Here is a 16853-nt window from a genome sequence, read left to right as displayed (position 1 = left end):
GCGGCCTCGGAAGCATTTCAAACAGAGCATGACACTCAGTAACATCCTGAGTGCCACGCTTTAGCGAAGCCAACTCTGTGTTCGCTTCACACTCCCGAACGGGATGTGAAGACGACATTTGAGATCTGTAAGTCGCTAGGACCATACATATCCGTAAGATATATTGTTGGGGCAGGAAGCAACACGAATCCTATCCTATAGAAAAGGGATAGGTGTGCTTTTAACTTTGAAGGGTTGGTCGCTTGAGGCTCGTTCCTTTTCTTTAGCCTAGAAGTTATGGAACTAACTTTGATAGGTTAGGTCAGGTGGTGGTGTTTTAGCTTCGTTGCCCTCAGAAGTATGGTCATATGGTCTAGTCACATTGTGGTCACGCCCCGTTGACAGATCATCTAGAGCGCACCAGCATTACAGGCTCTACCTCGTCTGGCAACTCTAGTAACGCAGAAGCAGACTTTGGTGAGTAGTAACACGAAGTCGGCTATGCTGACAGGTGAGGAACCAAGATGTATATCATCTACTTAATTTAGTTTCCCAAAAATCCTATTCTGTCTCTTCCCACCATCCGAAGGTGATTTCAGCTATATATATATCTGTCAGGTAAGTTCATGAACAAAATTCTATTGTTATAATACAATTAAGTTTGTTCATACTTACCTGGCAGATATATTATATAATTAAAGTGCCCACCCACCTCCCCTCAGAGGACAGTGGCACTGATAAAAACAATATGAATAGAAAATGGGAATAGTTCTGATATCCGCCTCCCAGCGGCGGGAATGGGTACTACCACCTGGCCGCCCACTGCGTGTGCCGCGAATTTTGAAATTCTGTCGGACTTCGGAGAATACAGATATATATATATCTGCCAGGTAAGTATGAACAAACTTAATTGTATTATAACAATAACATTTTTTTTCCCTAAATATAAATGCTTTACAGAATTTAAGATAAAGGGCGTCAAAGAAAGAGAGGATAATACTTTATGCCTCATTTTGGCCTTAGAGAGGTGTATTCACAGAGGTCACGTTCTTCTTTCACAGCATGTTTTGGAAGTCTTTTCCAAGACAGTCTGAATATTCTATAAAGCATCTATTACAAATGGACCTTAACAACCTCACCATCTGAGTCAGTCTTCGTGCAGGACTGACCAGAAGTGGACATGAATGAGAGGATTTTAAAGTGAATGACAATAGTCATAGCCAGACATAGAATTGCTGCAGATCGTGTTTGATGGAAGAGGAAACTGTCCTCTTCCGATACCTCTGTGAACCACATATAGGTTTTTTCTTCCTTTTCAGAGGGAAGAATCAACTTTATATATATCTGCTATCAAAGAGCACAGTAAAAGGCTATACTCTGTCTTTATACAAGGAGAATTAGAGATAGCAGAGGATTAAGATCTTCGGATCTGATACGATACCTCAATACGACAAGAGTAGGATATCATGTACTTCGAATGGGATCTTTTGTGGCTTCAGATTCCGTGTTCCGACAAGATGGAACTGCTCCTCATCAAACTTCTTTGAGAAATTTTATGAGGGAATTCTTTGTTTTCTCTTGGCCCTTAACTACCAAGAAGACAGGTGAATTTTTTGTGCATTGGAATCTCGCATCAGATTTAATGGAGACTCGGAGAACTAAAACCCTCTATTCCTGACTCAACGATTTCAGATAGAAGTTTCGTTGCCCAGGCAGGGTACTTACGTTTTCACCTACATAAGAAGAGATGGTTTAAAACGTTTGCCTACAAAGTCTTTGGGATGCGATGACGGGTTCGAAATGCTTCCCAGAAGGTATTCAGAGAGGATACAGTAAAGAGCTAGAAATCAGGAATCCTCCCAATTTCAGCTCGGAGTCTCCTTCGACTTCCAAGCCCCTTCCCTTCCTTCGGACAAGGATAGGGAAGATTCTGCAACGAGGAACTTCATCAGCAAGTAAGAAGAGATCTCGTTAGCAACGGAAGGATTCAAGAAGGATCCTCCTCGGAGGAAGACTCTTATCTCTCGTACTGTTAGATGTCCTATCGTCTAATGGATGTAGTTTACTACAATCACCTTCCCTTGCCGGAGAGGCCAGAAGCTCAAAGTGGAAGAATTTCTTACCACCCTTCTCCAATCTCCTGATAAAACCATTGTGGAGTTTCAGGACTTTCGGACAATGTAGCGCCAACCAGGCGCCAAATGCCAAAAAACAGGCGTAAAAAACGCCAGAGGCAGACAGTTTCAAGGAACACTGTCATTGTCTGATGAAGAGAAAGAGGGGGCCTCCAACCTAGCGCAGATGCGCTGGAGGCGAACAAGTCAGACAGATAAGAGTGTCCGATGTGGGCATCGCCAGACATCCTCAGGACTCTACCAAGCTCGAAGCTCCAGCAAGTGGAGAGGAGTCAGCCAGGGGCCAGACGCCAAATAGTGCCAGTCTGGAGCCAGGCGCGAAGCTACTTCCAGGCGCGAGGCGCCAGCCATGAGTCAGGCAAAAAGCGCCTTCCAGGAGCTAGGCGCCAACCAAGTGTCAGGCAGGCGCGAGGCGCCAGCCAGGCTCGAGGCTCCAGCCAGGCTCGAGGCTCCAACCAGACTCGAGGCGCCACCCAGGCGCAAGCCAGGCTCTAGGCTTCATCCAGAAAAGATCCATTCAAAGGAAGCCCTGGTCTTCTTTGAAATAAGTGTGATCGCTAAAAGCACTTCATGAATGACTTGATGATTCCTTCAAAACAGCTGAGAATTAAAAGCGCTTGAAGTGCGAGCTTTTATGAATTCTTGTTCGTTACATAACAATATGTCGTGAAGGACATATTAGCTGTAACTTAAGGGAGATGCAACTCTGTGTTGACTTCCCTTTGCACGAAGGAGTCAAAGTTGACCTACGAGAGATCCTTCTCTCTTGGTTTTACGTGTCTACGGATACGAATTGCTGGGATAGGGAGCCGACACTGACCCTTAACTAAGTGAGTTAATTTTTTATGTTAACATAGTGTTTTTTTTTTTTTTTTTTTTTTTTTTTTGGTTTGTTTGAAAGGAGTTTGGGGATAACTTTTCAAACTAAGCACAAACCCTCGTGTTAGGATCAGGTGATCGGGATCGGTGGTGTGCTCCTTAATTATGCCCCTAGGCATAGGTGTATTGTCATGTAAGTGGATAAGACCCCATTGACAAATGACCATTAGATTCTGTCGAGTAAGTGGATAAGACCCCATTGACAGATCTACAAGAACTCTTAGCCATAGGTCACATCCTCGCTGAGGCTCTTGAGACGAAGCAGACACCTAGCAATAGCTAGGAAGTCAACCCTTCGTCTAAACACATAGGAACCAAGGTTTTATTTATCTATTACCTACAACGTATGTTGTTTACCTGTCTAATCAGTAATTAGCTGTCTCTTACCCACCGCCTAAGGTGCCAATCAGCTAAGTATATATCTGACAGGGAAGTTGAATGTATGAAAATGATATTGTTATTGTACAATAAAGTTTCATACATACTTACCTGGCAGATATATACGATTGAATGGCCCACCCAGCCTCCCCTCAGGAGACAGGTGGAAGAGAAAAATCTGTCCTTAGAAGGTAATAGTTCCTATTCCTGCCACCCAGCGGCAGGCCGGTAGATCACCTGACCTACCTACCTGTAGCGTGTGCCGCGAAATTCGAATTTCTATCGGGGACGACGGAGTCTATAGCTAAGTATATATCTGCCAGGTAAGTATGTATGAAACTTTATTGTACAATAACAATATCATTTTTATTTTCCATTTAAGAATAAATAAATACTAAGTGGCATACTGGAAATCTACCATACAACTTTTTTGTTCCGATACGTAATACAAACCATCGGTCCTTTAACAATAGGAAGTAGCTAGCGGCAGCTGGAACGGTCGTAAGCTTCGAACAAGGGGAGAACGGTAGTTAACTGCTTGTCCGATCGTCGCGCGCCGCGCGACTGGGAGGTAAACAAATCACTTTTGCTTTCGGCCGTGTGGAGATAGGACGTGTTCGTCATGGCTCTGCCCGCTTTTGTCGTTTGCTTTGAGTATCAGCCCTCTTTTTCTGGTTTAATTGAGAGTATACGATTGTAAGTACTTATACATTTCTTTTTTCATTTGCAATATGAGTGATCAAGAAATGGAGATTTCGCCGCGCCCCCCAGTCGCCCGTAGAGTGTGTCCCGGGCTGGAGGGGCGTAGATGCGGCGGATTTAGATCATTCGTGGATGTGGATCCACATGAGGTTTGTACTCGTTGCCGGGGGCGAGAATGCTCCCGCAACGAGCCATGTATAACTTGTATGAATTGGTCCGAGGCGCAGTGGGTTCTGTACGGGGAGGCAGGAAAGACTTAGGCCGCCAAAGAAGTCATCGGAAAGCTCTCCAGTGACTCCTTTGGTAACTGACACTTCGTCTTCTTTCCTGCCTCCCGGTCAGCCCCCATGTTTCGCGCCTTCCCCTGCGGGGGGGGGTAGCGGAGTCCTTCTCCTCTCTCGATCCGTCGAGTGTGGAGGAGGGCGCCCGCTACCCGGACGTCCAGTTGTATTCGGGTCTTCCGTCCGCTCGGGGTGGGGTTCTTCTCCCCCAGGCGCGAGGAAACCCCCTCTTGACTAACCCGGGCTGTTGCTTCCGGCAGAATGTGCCACCAGCGAAGGACGACCTTGGACAGGTGTGGGAGTCGCTGGGACTGCAGGGAGTGCCAAGTATCCAGGGGTTGATTCAGCGGTTGGCGGGGTCGGCAGTGGTCACTCATGGTACGGTAACCACTACCACTACCACCATATCAACACCAGCATATGACATGCCGCCGCACTTGGTGTACACGCCGCATGTAATGACGGTGACGCCTACGGCTGTGGTGCACAAACCTATTACTGCCGTACCAAAGAGGACGGTGCCACCGCCACCTGGGTTTTTTGTGTTGCCGACCCCGGACTTCCGCTGCCCTAAGAGTACCCCCCTAGACCTGCCGCCAGTGCCGAGAATGACGGTAGCTGCCGACAGGACGCCTGGCTCTCCTGTGGTTCCTGCTGTGCCTGCCGTACCTGTTGCTGTCCCTGCTGCTCCTTCCTTTTCAGATGCTGTACATGCTGTTCCTGCTGTTCCTGCTGTTCCTGGACCTGTTCCTGTCGCTCCTGCTGTTGGTGGTGCTGCTACAGTCTCAGGTTCTTCCGGACAGGTGCAGTCGGGCCCTGTTGCTTCGGCAACTGCCCCGGCTCCCTCCTGGATGGAAGACCTGACGTCTGTCCTGCGGAGCCTGGCGAAGAAGAAGAGGAAGAAGAGGAAGGTGTCGTCGTCGTCTTAGTCGTCTTCTTCGTCGTCTGCTGCCTCCTCTTCCCCTTCGACTTCTAAGGCTAACCAGCCGAAGAAGAAGAAGGCTGCCTCCGCCCCCCCTAAGAAGACTCCTTCGGGATCTTCTAAGGGCCCGTCTCGCTCAGGCGAGTCGGGGGGGAGCTCTTCTGCTGGTCCTCCTGTTCCTTCGGGAACGGGGCCCGTCTCTTCCTCTGCAAAGAAGACGACGACGGGGACCAGAGGTGTACCACGAGGCTGGTACATCCTCACCTGGTGTTAGCGGTCCTGCCGCTAAATCAGGTTCCGTCTCGGCCGCTTCTCGTTCGCGAGAAGTACCGAGTGGACGCTCTTCCACGGGAGACCGTCCAGCCAAAGTTTTGACGCCCGAGCTCGCTCGCCGTCAAGACCGCGGGCGCGGAGCAGAAGACTGGCGAGAGTCGTGCACACGATCTCGCCAGGCCAGTGGACAACTCTCGCAGCGACCAACTGGCTGCTCGGGGGTTGACGTGACTGTCGCTGACCAGCCACGGGTTGAGGCGAGGAAGGGGTCCCCGCGGCCGTCGGTACCAGCCACGGCTGGTACCAGCGGCTCGTTACGCGCCGAGAGGACGCTGGCTGGTCTCGCCGAGAGGACGCTGGCTGGTCTCGCCGCGACAGAGAGCCTAGCAGGTCACCTGACCGCCGCTCCCATAGGGACCGGGCGGAGACGGTAACCAGCAACAGCTCGCCTGACGCTAGAGATCAGCGTCAACGTTCTCAGCCGAGCCACTCGCCCCAGGCGAGCGGCAAGGCTAGCCTGCTGCTCGATCGCCACCGCGGGTTGACGATCAGCAGCAGCCCTCCACGCACGCTGGTCCTGCCAGCGAGCGAGGGGGGAGCGTCAGGTCTGCCTCTCCCGTACCTTCAACCTCCTCGGGCTACACCGGGAGGAGTGAGGTACCGAGGAGTGATCACGAGAGGTGCGCCGCTCGCGATCCCGCTATGACGCCGTATGGCTCAGGCACGGTTCTAGGACCGACCAGAACATACGCGCAAGTAGTTGGAGGGCGGACCGTCAGGGGTCTGCCGCTGTTCCTCCTTCTGAAGGAGGGAGTATCACGGGATCTGTTCTTGCTGGAGGGACTGGACGGTCCTACTCCACAAGACGCAGTCACTCCCGAGATACAGAGGAACTTTGCAGAGGTCATTAAGCTGAGTTCGTCAGCATAATGACCTTGCGGAAGGATCGCCGCTACCACCGGCAGAGCCCACGTCCCGGCTCGAGTCATTTTTGGGGTCCTAAGAGGGAACCCAAAATGATGGTGGGTTTTACCGCGATCAGAGCTTGCAGACTCAGTCCTGGATCAAGTTGAGAATCTCGTCTCAGGACGGGAGGATTCGCTGAAATCCTGGACGGTCTTCTAAGCTGTTCCTCCTCCTCTACAGCGTCAGAGGTGATTTTACGTGCCTTCGGAAGACCCGATACTGCCGAAACAGGTTAACCCGGAGTTTAGCGAGGCTGACTCCAGGTGTGTCCCTGCAGCAGCTCCTGTCAGAGAACCTCTGGTTCTCGCAGCAGGAGGCACTTGCCCTGGAATCTACCGCTATGGCAGCATTCCAGGCAGTCTCTTGGCTGGATTTGTGGTCCCTCACAATATCCAAAGTAGCGGCCGGCTCTGGGAGTTCTGCTCTCGAAGACGACGCTTCTTTCAGGAGACTGTGCCAGTCTGGAGGAAGAGCGATCTTTGTACCTCGCCCATCAGACTGCTAACCTGTGGGGCCAACTTGGTTATTCGACGTAGGGACGCAGTCCTTACCCGAGTGGACCAAGGGGGCCGGGCGGGCGTGAGGCGGCACTCGGGCTTCGCAATGGACCAATTAGGAGTTCCCAGCTCTCTTTCCCGGAGAGATGGTGGACGCTGCGGTGGAAAAGGCGGCGCACTGATGACAGTGACCGCTTAGTTCACCAGGCAGTCTCGAAGGGTTACTGGGCAATCTCGAGCGACTGCGGCCAAGCCAAAGAGCTTGGCTAGCGCTTCCACGGCGGCGAAGACGGTTGCACCGTCCAAACCCCGTGTGAAGACTCCTGCTGTTTCGACGTCTGCTAAAGGAGGCCGTAACCAGCCCTCCTCCCAGCCTCCTTTCCCCGAGGAGGTGGTGGGAAGAAGTCGAAACGAGGAGGGAAACGCTAGGGACGGCGTTCCCCCTCACCTGCTGCCGGAAGTGGGGGGGTGCCTGGCGAGCCATTGGGCGAACTTGGCAGCGCTACGGCGCCGCCAGAACTGGATAGTAGACGTCCTTCGGGAGGGATATCTACTACCCTTCGAGTCTCGGCCCCTCATCTCCAAACCAGTCCACTACAAACCTATGTCCGGGGATCATCAAAGGACAACGCTCTTCGACAGGAGATCAAGACCATGCTGGCGAAACGAGCTGTAGAAATCGTGGAGGACCCAGTCACCGGGCTTTTACAGCCGCCTCTTCCTAGTGGAGAAGGCATCGGGGGGCTGGCGTCCGGTGATAGACCTCTCTCCCCTGAACCGCTTTCGTTCGCACGACGCGGTTCACGATGGAGTCGGCACGCTCGGTGCTCGACTCGATCAGGTGGGGAACGATTTCATGCTTTCAGTGGACTTGAAGGACGCGTATTTTCAAATACCCATCCATCAGTCCTCCAGAAAGTACCTCCGCTTCATCTTCGACGGGACGGTGTACCAATTCAGGGCACTTTGTTTCGGTCTGTCAACCGCCCCACAGGTGTTCACGCGAGTGTTCACTCTAGTGTCAGCTTGGGCCCATTCGCACGGGATACGTCTCCTGAGGTATCTCGACGATTGGCTGGTCCTGGCGAGCTCCCGCTCGCAGTTGCTGCAGGACAGAGATCGACTCCTCAAGTTGTCGCGATCTGGGGATCGTGATAAACTACGAGAAGTCTGATCTCGAACCCAAGCAGAAGATGAAGTACCTGGGTATGCTGATAGACACGGTAGCAGGGCAGGTCTTTCCCGCAGACTTGCGTATCAGCAAATTCACGGGAGGCAGCCGGCCGGTTCCTGTCTCGGCAGGAACAGGCAGCACAGCAATGGCAAGTCGTGATCGGCCATCTGTCGTCACTCGAGAAGTTAGTCCCTCACGGGCGTCTTCACCTGCGGTCTCTCCAGTGGAGGCTAAGGGAGAGTTGGTCTCAGGCCAAGGATCCTCCTTACTTTCCCGTGGCTCTCACGGACAAGGTGAGGCAGGACCTAGCCTGGTGGCTCGACGACAAGAACCTCTTAAGAGGAGTGCCAATACGCACTCCCCCCCCGGAGATGCTTCTGTTCTCAGACGCATCGACCGAGGGATGGGGCGCACACCTGGAGGAGTTGCTGACTGCAGGTGTGGTGGGACCATCACGAAAAGCACCTTCACATCAATGTCCTGGAACTCAAGGCGGCGTTCAACGCTCTCCGAGAATTTCAGACAGCTTGGTTGGGGGACACTCGGTGGTGTTGATGTGCGACAACACCACAGTAGTGGCATATGTCAACAAGCAGGGGGGGCTAGTGTCTCTTCCGCTCCATCAGTTGACGGTGCAGGTGCACGAGTGGGCCACGGCTCACTCGATAGAGCTGTCGGCACGCTACATTCCAGGCAAGAGGAATGTAGTAGCAGACAAGCTCAGCCGTCGGGATCAGGTGATAGGGACCGAATGGTCTCTACACCAAGAAGTGGCGGAAAGGCTCTTCAACCTGTGGGGGCGACGGTCGTAGACCTGTTCGCCACCCGGCACAACAGAAAACTTCAGGTTTTTCTTTTCAGCCGTGGCCGGACCCATGGGCAGCTGCAGAGGACGCTCTCCAACACCCCTGGGACAACATCTTCGCCTACGCCTTTCCTCCTTCTGTCTGATTCGGAAAGTGATCAGTCGAGCGCTGGTCACTCCCAATCTCAGAATGATCCTCGTGGCTCCCAAACGACCTCAAGCCGTTTGGTATCCGGACCTGCTGGCTCTTCTTGCGGACACACCGAGAGAGCTACCCAATTGGCACAACCTTCTAGCCCAGCCACACGTAGAACGGTACCACCTAGCAGTCCAGTCCCTTCAACTTCACGGCTGGCTGTTATCCACCATCTCTTGCGAACGAGAGGCTTTTCTCGTAGCGCAGCAACAGAGATGGCTGGACACGTCCGACAGTCCTCTGCAGCTGTGTACCAGGGGAAGTGGGCCGTCTTCTGTGTTGGTGTCGTAGACAGGGTCTGTCTCCTCTCAGAGCCACTCTTCAGCAGTAGCGGATTTCCTCGTGTTTCTTCGCCGAGAGAAGCTCCTCTCAGTACCCACAGTAAAGGATATAGAGCCGCCCTGGCCCTCGTCCTAAAAACTGAGGGGACTGGACATCTCGAACTCGTTCGAGATCTCCTTGCTAATGAGGAGCTTCGAAAGGTCTTGCCCACCCAGGGAACTCAGGCCCCCTGCGTGGGATGTGACTCTTGTCCTTAGGAGTTTGACTCGAAGACCCTTCGAGCCACTCCGTGAGTCGTCAGACAGGGATCTGACCCTCAAGACCCTCTTCTTGCTGGCCCTGGCATCAGCGAAGAGAGTAGTGGAACTACATGGTCTTTCTTATGATGTTAAACACACCAGAGGCTGGGGATCTGTGACGCTCTATTTCGTCCCGAACTTCGTAGCCAAGACTCAGAATCCGTCGATCCCTGACGACAGGTTCGAGTCTTTCACATCCCCTCCCTTCTGGACTTCACCGATAACGATGCGGATGAGATGCTGCTTTGTCCTGTGAGGGCGCTACGGCGCTATCTGAAGAGAACTCGACACCTCAGGCCTGAGTGTCGACGCCTCTTCGTTAGCACTGGGGTTACCAAGAAAGAAGTTTCCAAGAACACGCTTTCTTTCTGGCTACGTGAGGTGATCAAGGAGAAGCGTATCGAGGCTTCGAATGCGGTAGCAAACAAAGCATCCGTACGCTCCGACCGAGAGCCCACGAAGTCAGAGGTATCGGACCCTCCTTAGCGTTCCGTAAGAACTTCTCCGTGGCGCAGGTCCTGAAGGCAGGTGTCTGGGCCAACCAGACCACCTTCACGTCCTTTCTACCTTCGGGATATTGCCCACAAGTCCTTGGATACTTTTTCCTTGGGACCTGTGGTGGCTGCTCAACACGTTGTGTAAGCTTACCCAGCACCCGAGCAGGCAGAACAGCATCGATTCCTGGTATGGACTGGGAGAATGAATGTGCGAATGAGAGTGTGACTGGCTTCTCTTCACCATCTTTCTCTACCTCTACCTGTGGGCAGAGGGATACGGTCGTTACCACGCTGGAAGGGAGTCAGATGCAGGTAAGCTACTCGACCGAGCTCCATCCTATCCCTTTAATTAGGGATAGGAGTGTATATCCACCACTTTCTCCTACAAGGGGGAGGAAGTGGATGCCTACATGAGACAAACCCATGACTTTATATTTGCTCATGTACAGGGAAAAGTTCTTACAATGCTGGTACGAAGAGATACGCCTTGCTCTCTCTTAGTACTCGGCCCGAGGTCTGACCATTGATCCTGCGGTGCACACCCCGATCAATCGGACAGAGGCTTGGATCCCTCCCTCGCTCTTACGACCAGGGAGGCATTCCAGGGATGGACGAACACCAGTCTGTTCATCTAAAGAAAACTCAGATTCCTCCCACCAAGAAGTGAGTCTTCCTATTGTTAAAGGACCGATGGTTTGTATTACGTATCGGAACAAATGACAATTTGTCGAAAATTGCATTTTTCCTAACTATACAAACCTGAGGTCCTTTACATATAGTCCCTCCTCATGCCACCCCTCACTCTGCGTACTTTGCATGGGCCAAAAGCAAAAGTGATTTGTTTACCTCCCAGTCGCGCGGCGCGCGACAATCGGACAAGCAGTTAACTACCGTTCTCCCCTTGTTCGAAGCTTACGACCGTTTCCAGCTGCCGCTAGCTACTTCCTATTGTTAAAGGACCTCAGGTTTGTATAGTTAGGAAAAATGCAATTTTCGACAAATTGTCATTTTTATGCTACAATACTCTGGGATAAATTACAACTTGCTACAATACTTTGGGATAAATTTATTTAAACTTTAAAACAGTCTGAAAATGTTACGAAGAAAACTTTTCTGGTCCATAGTTTTTTTTAGAAAAACCAAAAAATAAGTCTGAGAGTTTTTTTAACAGCATTTTGTGACCAAGAAAGTACAAAATATTGGATAATTCCTATTTGGGGACCCCAGAAGGTGTGCATAGTGAGACTATCTTCACCCATACAGATTAGATTGATGGAATATTTGGGATCAAATATAAGCTCTTGTAAATAATGGGGTTGTGAGGAAAAGAAATGAGTTTGGAAATTAAATATGTACAGTGATCTGGTTAAACTGTAAAGTTAATCTCTAGTTACACGAACAAAATTATAATTGGTGTATATTTTATCATTTACAGGCGTTTGTTGGGCATCATCACAAAGAAGGATGTCTTGCGGCACATAAAATTCCTCGAGAATGAGGACCCAGAGTCTGTTTTGTTCAATTGATACAATTCCAGATTTTAGTTCTACCTACCACTGTTAAGTTACCTTATATTTTTATAGTCATCCTCGTCGCCTTTGGCTTACTTGTCACATTTTGCTGAGGAAAGCATGTTGAAAATGAGTATGTTAGGAGGAAATATTATTTTGCCTCATTATTTTTCTAAATTTTGTGGTTTAAAGCAAAAATGTCGTTGTAACTTCTGACAAAAGCACAAGAACAAAGACAAGTGACTGCTGTTGGCTGGACTTGGAATGAAATGGTATTAACTAGATGTTCTACATAGTGTAATTTAATCTTAAGGTTACTGTACTCAGATTTATTTATTAAAATGTATTCTATATAAGTATTTGTATGATTGTTGAGTATATAGAAATCATCTATATAGTTGTATATTCTGTAAAATTTGTTCATTGGAAGTACACAAGTTAGGTTTTAAATGGTAATAAGATAATATAATTGAATAAAAGTGTTTTTACTTACTGTGTTCCTCAAAAGTTGCTAAACTCCAGACAAATCAATATTTGTGTAATATTTTGTCATTTCAAAGTGTTACCAAGGAAAATGGGGATTTGACATTTGCAGATATTAGTGACTGACATACGTCTCATATTCTATCCTGTCAGATTGGGTTTTGTGAATATATTGCAGTCTTTGTATGCTTTTAGTCGATATTGGATAGGTATGTAATTTATTTTTTTTTCAGGAATTACATTCATAGCTTGAGTAACTTTACGGATGATTTGGCGGTGGTGTATTGTTGTTCTGAAAAAATTTCAACTAACAAAACCTTGACATGAAATAGATCCCCAGTGTTAAAGTGATGGCCTCATTTTTCAAGGTGATTTCTTGACTGTTCTATAAGTAGACAAAACCATATGTTCTATGATATAAACAAGACCAAACTATGTGACATTTTGTGCAACGAGACAGTAAGTAAATTCATACGTATGTTAATGAGAAAAATGATTTACTATTTTATTTGGATTTTCAGTTCTTACAAACTGGGATTTGACATCTTGTGATTCAGTGTAATGATTTAGCTGGCTTCCATGAAACAGAAGTTGAGTCTCTCTTTATCTCTCTTATGTGCTCAGTTTTATTACTGTTATTTCTTTTGAGGTTCAGTTGGTTTGGATGGCCATTTGAAGTTTGTTGACCTGTAATTTTGGGTTGATTGTCAAGGAATTTGTCCAATAAGGGTTTATATATTGGCTGATTCACATAAATCTATGTCACGTGATACAGTGAATCTTGTTGATAGAAGTTACAACTTTTTGTTGAGTGCTTATCAAATCGAAGTTTCCACTATAATTTACATGGCAGTGAATCTTGGTGGTTTAAGTTACAGCATTTTACTATTGGGCGTTTTATTTATCAAATGGGCGTTTTATTTATCAAATGAAGGGGTTTAGAAAATAGGTTTTTGTCACCACTTTGAAACCATGAAATACAGGATTTCTTAAAATGTAACATGGAAGACTGATTGTACCCTTATGTGTGCTATTTTGTACATACTGTACATATACATATAATTTGCATATAGAATGTAGTTTGCAGTATGTTGTAAAGTAAAATTCTAGGTATTTGTATGTGTGGCTCTGTAAAGCTTGTTAAATAGATGTCTGCAGTTTTGTACATTGTAGCTATTGTAATTCCATTGTAAAATTTAAAGAAGTGCCCACTGTTCTCAGACTATGGAAGATTATGTGAAGATAAATTTATTGTCTTTGCCTCGTGTTTGATCAAATGTATGTAGGGAGGGAAACTCATTTTTATATATTGTGAGATTGCTAGTGCAGCTGTAATTTTTATCCAAGATATAGGTTTTGTAAGTGAAAAGTTAATAAGATATGTTGCAAGTTTTGGGCATGTTTGTGTACAGCAAACATTATTGCGGAATGAATAGCAAGATCATACTGTATACAACCAAGGGTTGAGCCTGTATTTCACTACTAAATATCAATGGATGTCTAAGATTGTTCACATCCTATCTTTTTAGTTAAGAAAGTGTGGTACTAGTCTTTTTTTTTTTTAACACATGGTGTACAATTTCAAAATCCTATTTCTCTATAGTGTTAGGCACATTTTCCTTTCTGTGTGGGAAATTTCACAAACTTGAATGTCCTTATTTTCTGGTGGTTATTATTTGAGAACTAAGATTCGGCTCCTAAATCCAGATAATGCAATTTATTATGTTAAAAACCAGATTATGCAACTGTAATTTATGTTAAAATCCAGATAATGCAACCTAATATATATTGACACACCTTTTTAATAAAATTTAGTCATGATTTTTGCAAACGGACATATATAGATTAAGCCAGCCTTGTGCTGGCACGGGATCTTCTCTGTATTGTTCCAATTTTAGTGTATGTGCTGCTGAAGCAAGTATATTTTTGCAAACAAATAGCAACTTTAAGTCTGATACAGAAATCCCCTGAATGAAGTTTAATCAAAATCCATTTAAATTACCAAATTCCCAATCACCTAAAATTTTACATTAGGAATGGAGAGAACTCGTGCTGCTTTTAACCTTTTGAAGGGAAGATACGAAACCTTAATGATGGTGGTGGTGATCAAATTTAAATTCTTCCTCTATGTATGAATTCCTTTGAAATCTTTTGAGTGGTCTGGTCAAACTCTTTAATGACAACACTGGCACTATATCTTATTTTCTATAACTACACAATATTTTTTTATTTTTTTAGAGGGTTCATTAGATTATTGATCGATGTGATCACCTGGAACTGTAGGATGGGCTTGAAAGACAAATGTTGTAAATAAACTACAGTTGTGGGTGTAAAAGTATAAAGTAGTGATATTAACAGATCCTCTATGTTTATGTACATTAAAAAAATAATCATCACCATTTACTGTTCTGTAAATAGGTGTTGTACCCATAGGTTTACGTTTAGCGAATGGTATGTGATGAAATAAATTTGTTGAGTAACAGAATCTGCTAAACTCCAGAATGTCATGGGGGGAAACGACTAAAAAAAAAATTTTTTTTTTTTCCTAAAAGCTAAGATGAATTGGCAGCCTATTGTTCTCAGCCGTGAAATTTCATCTGTAGAACCTTGTCAGTTTCTAACATTTCAGTAATTGTGATTATGTACTGAAGTCGGCCCTGTAAAGTTTTCAAAACCATATGTGATAGTGTAAGAATTAAGCTCATGCGTGCTTAAAAAAAAATGCTGATAAAAAAAAATCAATTAGTTTTTGGATGAGCAGTTCTTTTACAAGATCAGGGTTATTGTACTATGTAGTTTTGAATGAATGAAGATAGTTTGATCGTTATTATTACAAACATTTGTAATTAACACGAGTTTATTAGTGGGAAAATCAAGAGAATGGCATTTTTTTAATTAGTGAAGAGCTTGTCTAATTGTGAGAACAGCCATACAGAAATACTGTATGATGTTCTGAGACTGATCATTTTGTAGTGCTCTAGAGGAAGATTGTATCCCGAGATTTAAAAATCTTTATAGGGCTGTGATCCCGAAAATAGGGACTGTAAGGCTCTATCTTTGATGAGGGTAATGTCCAAGAGAAAAATCTTTTAATGATGCAATATTTTGAAGACCTTTCATAGCTGGGATAATGTTTTAAGGTAATATTTAATGTTCAGAACAAAATGATTCAGTTTGAACAGATTGTAATGCCCCATTTAGTCCTGTTTATTAGGTTCTTTGCAGAGATACCTTTGGAAATCTTACTTTATTGGAAAAATTATTACAATACTTCTTGTAGATGGTGGTTGTCAACATCTACAATATTAGAGCTTTACAAAGACAGTTCCTCAAAATTATATTGATACCAAATAATTTTCTTACAAACCTTGATCAAATCCAACCTTGGTGTTTTCATTTTTAGTTTTCATGGTTTTTTATATAGGAATTTTCTTCATTTTCACCAGTTATTTTTATCATAGTTTCACTCAATTTATTGAGTATCACATGCCATATATATATAATATATATATATATATATATACGTATAGGAAAGGGACAGGTTAAGGTTCCCTCAAAACAATATCACAGCCACATTTAATTTTTAGCAAGTGCATATAATGTAATTTATAAGCTTGTATGTTCATTGTCTTTTCTTGTAATCAAGCCTAACCTGTTAGCCACAGAATTATTTTGAGATTTCAAAGACATTAGACGACCTTTGTGTTTTAGTAATTATTGGAAGGACTCCCTCTCAACATCTTCAAATGTCATATCAATGACTGTTTTGCAGTGTATCAGTGTGGAAAATCATGCTAGTGATAACTTAAAAATACCTTTATTCACTGAATAATATACCTGTATACTGTTAGTCATCAAAACTGTAACCTATAGGATGCTGTAAAAGCAGGCTGAAAAGCACTGCTTGGCATAGAGGCCAAGCTGCTGATATACCAAATCAGTTGCAGTTTAGAATAAGTGCTTTTCAGCATCTTTTTATGGTTATTTGCTGGTTCAGAAATATATCTTTTTTACAAAGCAAGCCTTAGACATTACCTTTGGCTAATGTAATGCTTTGAACCAATCACTGATATTCAGTTGAATAGCAAATATTGGGGGATGTAAATAGTTCAGGTTCTGGACTTTTGTATTCAACAAACTAGTCACCCACACTTATGATACAGGTAAAATACTTGAACAGTTACCTAAAAATAAAGCTTATGTGCATCTACATTCTGTGGTTTGATTTTTCCAAAATATTCCATCTTATCAACTCATAAGAGCTTGAATGATAATTGGAAACCTATTCAGGTTAATCACATTCAGCTGTAAAGACCATTTTTACATATAAAAAAATCATACATGAAGATACTAATACAAAAGTTGCAAATAAAGTGAAAACAACAGTTTACACATCAACACTAACATCAGTTACATCATGTCTCTCGGTATTAACGTCTCACAGTACCTAAACATTAATTTGTACTAAATGTCAAGCGTAATATAATACAACAAATATTAGTGTCACAAGTAGGTCTGCGGAACAAAAGGACCTATCATATTAATGGATTCCCATTATATATATATATATATATTTATATATATATATATATAT

At 45.4% G+C, this 16853-nt stretch overlaps 1 protein-coding gene across 1 annotated transcript in view; it reads left to right on the top strand.

Moving 5' to 3' along the window:
- LOC135208504 (H(+)/Cl(-) exchange transporter 5-like) overlaps nt 1-16471 on the top strand; it is a gene marked incomplete in the record, with an annotated part of 106888 nt that extends 90417 nt beyond the window's left edge. The window contains 1 exon segment of the mRNA XM_064240759.1: nt 11701-16471. Coding sequence (XP_064096829.1) covers nt 11701-11791 — 91 coding nt within the window.
- Between the last annotated feature and the right edge of the window lie 382 nt (nt 16472-16853).

This window comes from Macrobrachium nipponense, chromosome 35 (genome assembly GCF_015104395.2).
Source record: "Macrobrachium nipponense isolate FS-2020 chromosome 35, ASM1510439v2, whole genome shotgun sequence".
Classification (NCBI taxonomy): domain Eukaryota; kingdom Metazoa; phylum Arthropoda; class Malacostraca; order Decapoda; family Palaemonidae; genus Macrobrachium; species Macrobrachium nipponense.
Note: the sequence above shows the minus strand (reverse complement) of the source record. Positions and strands in the feature narration are given on the sequence as shown.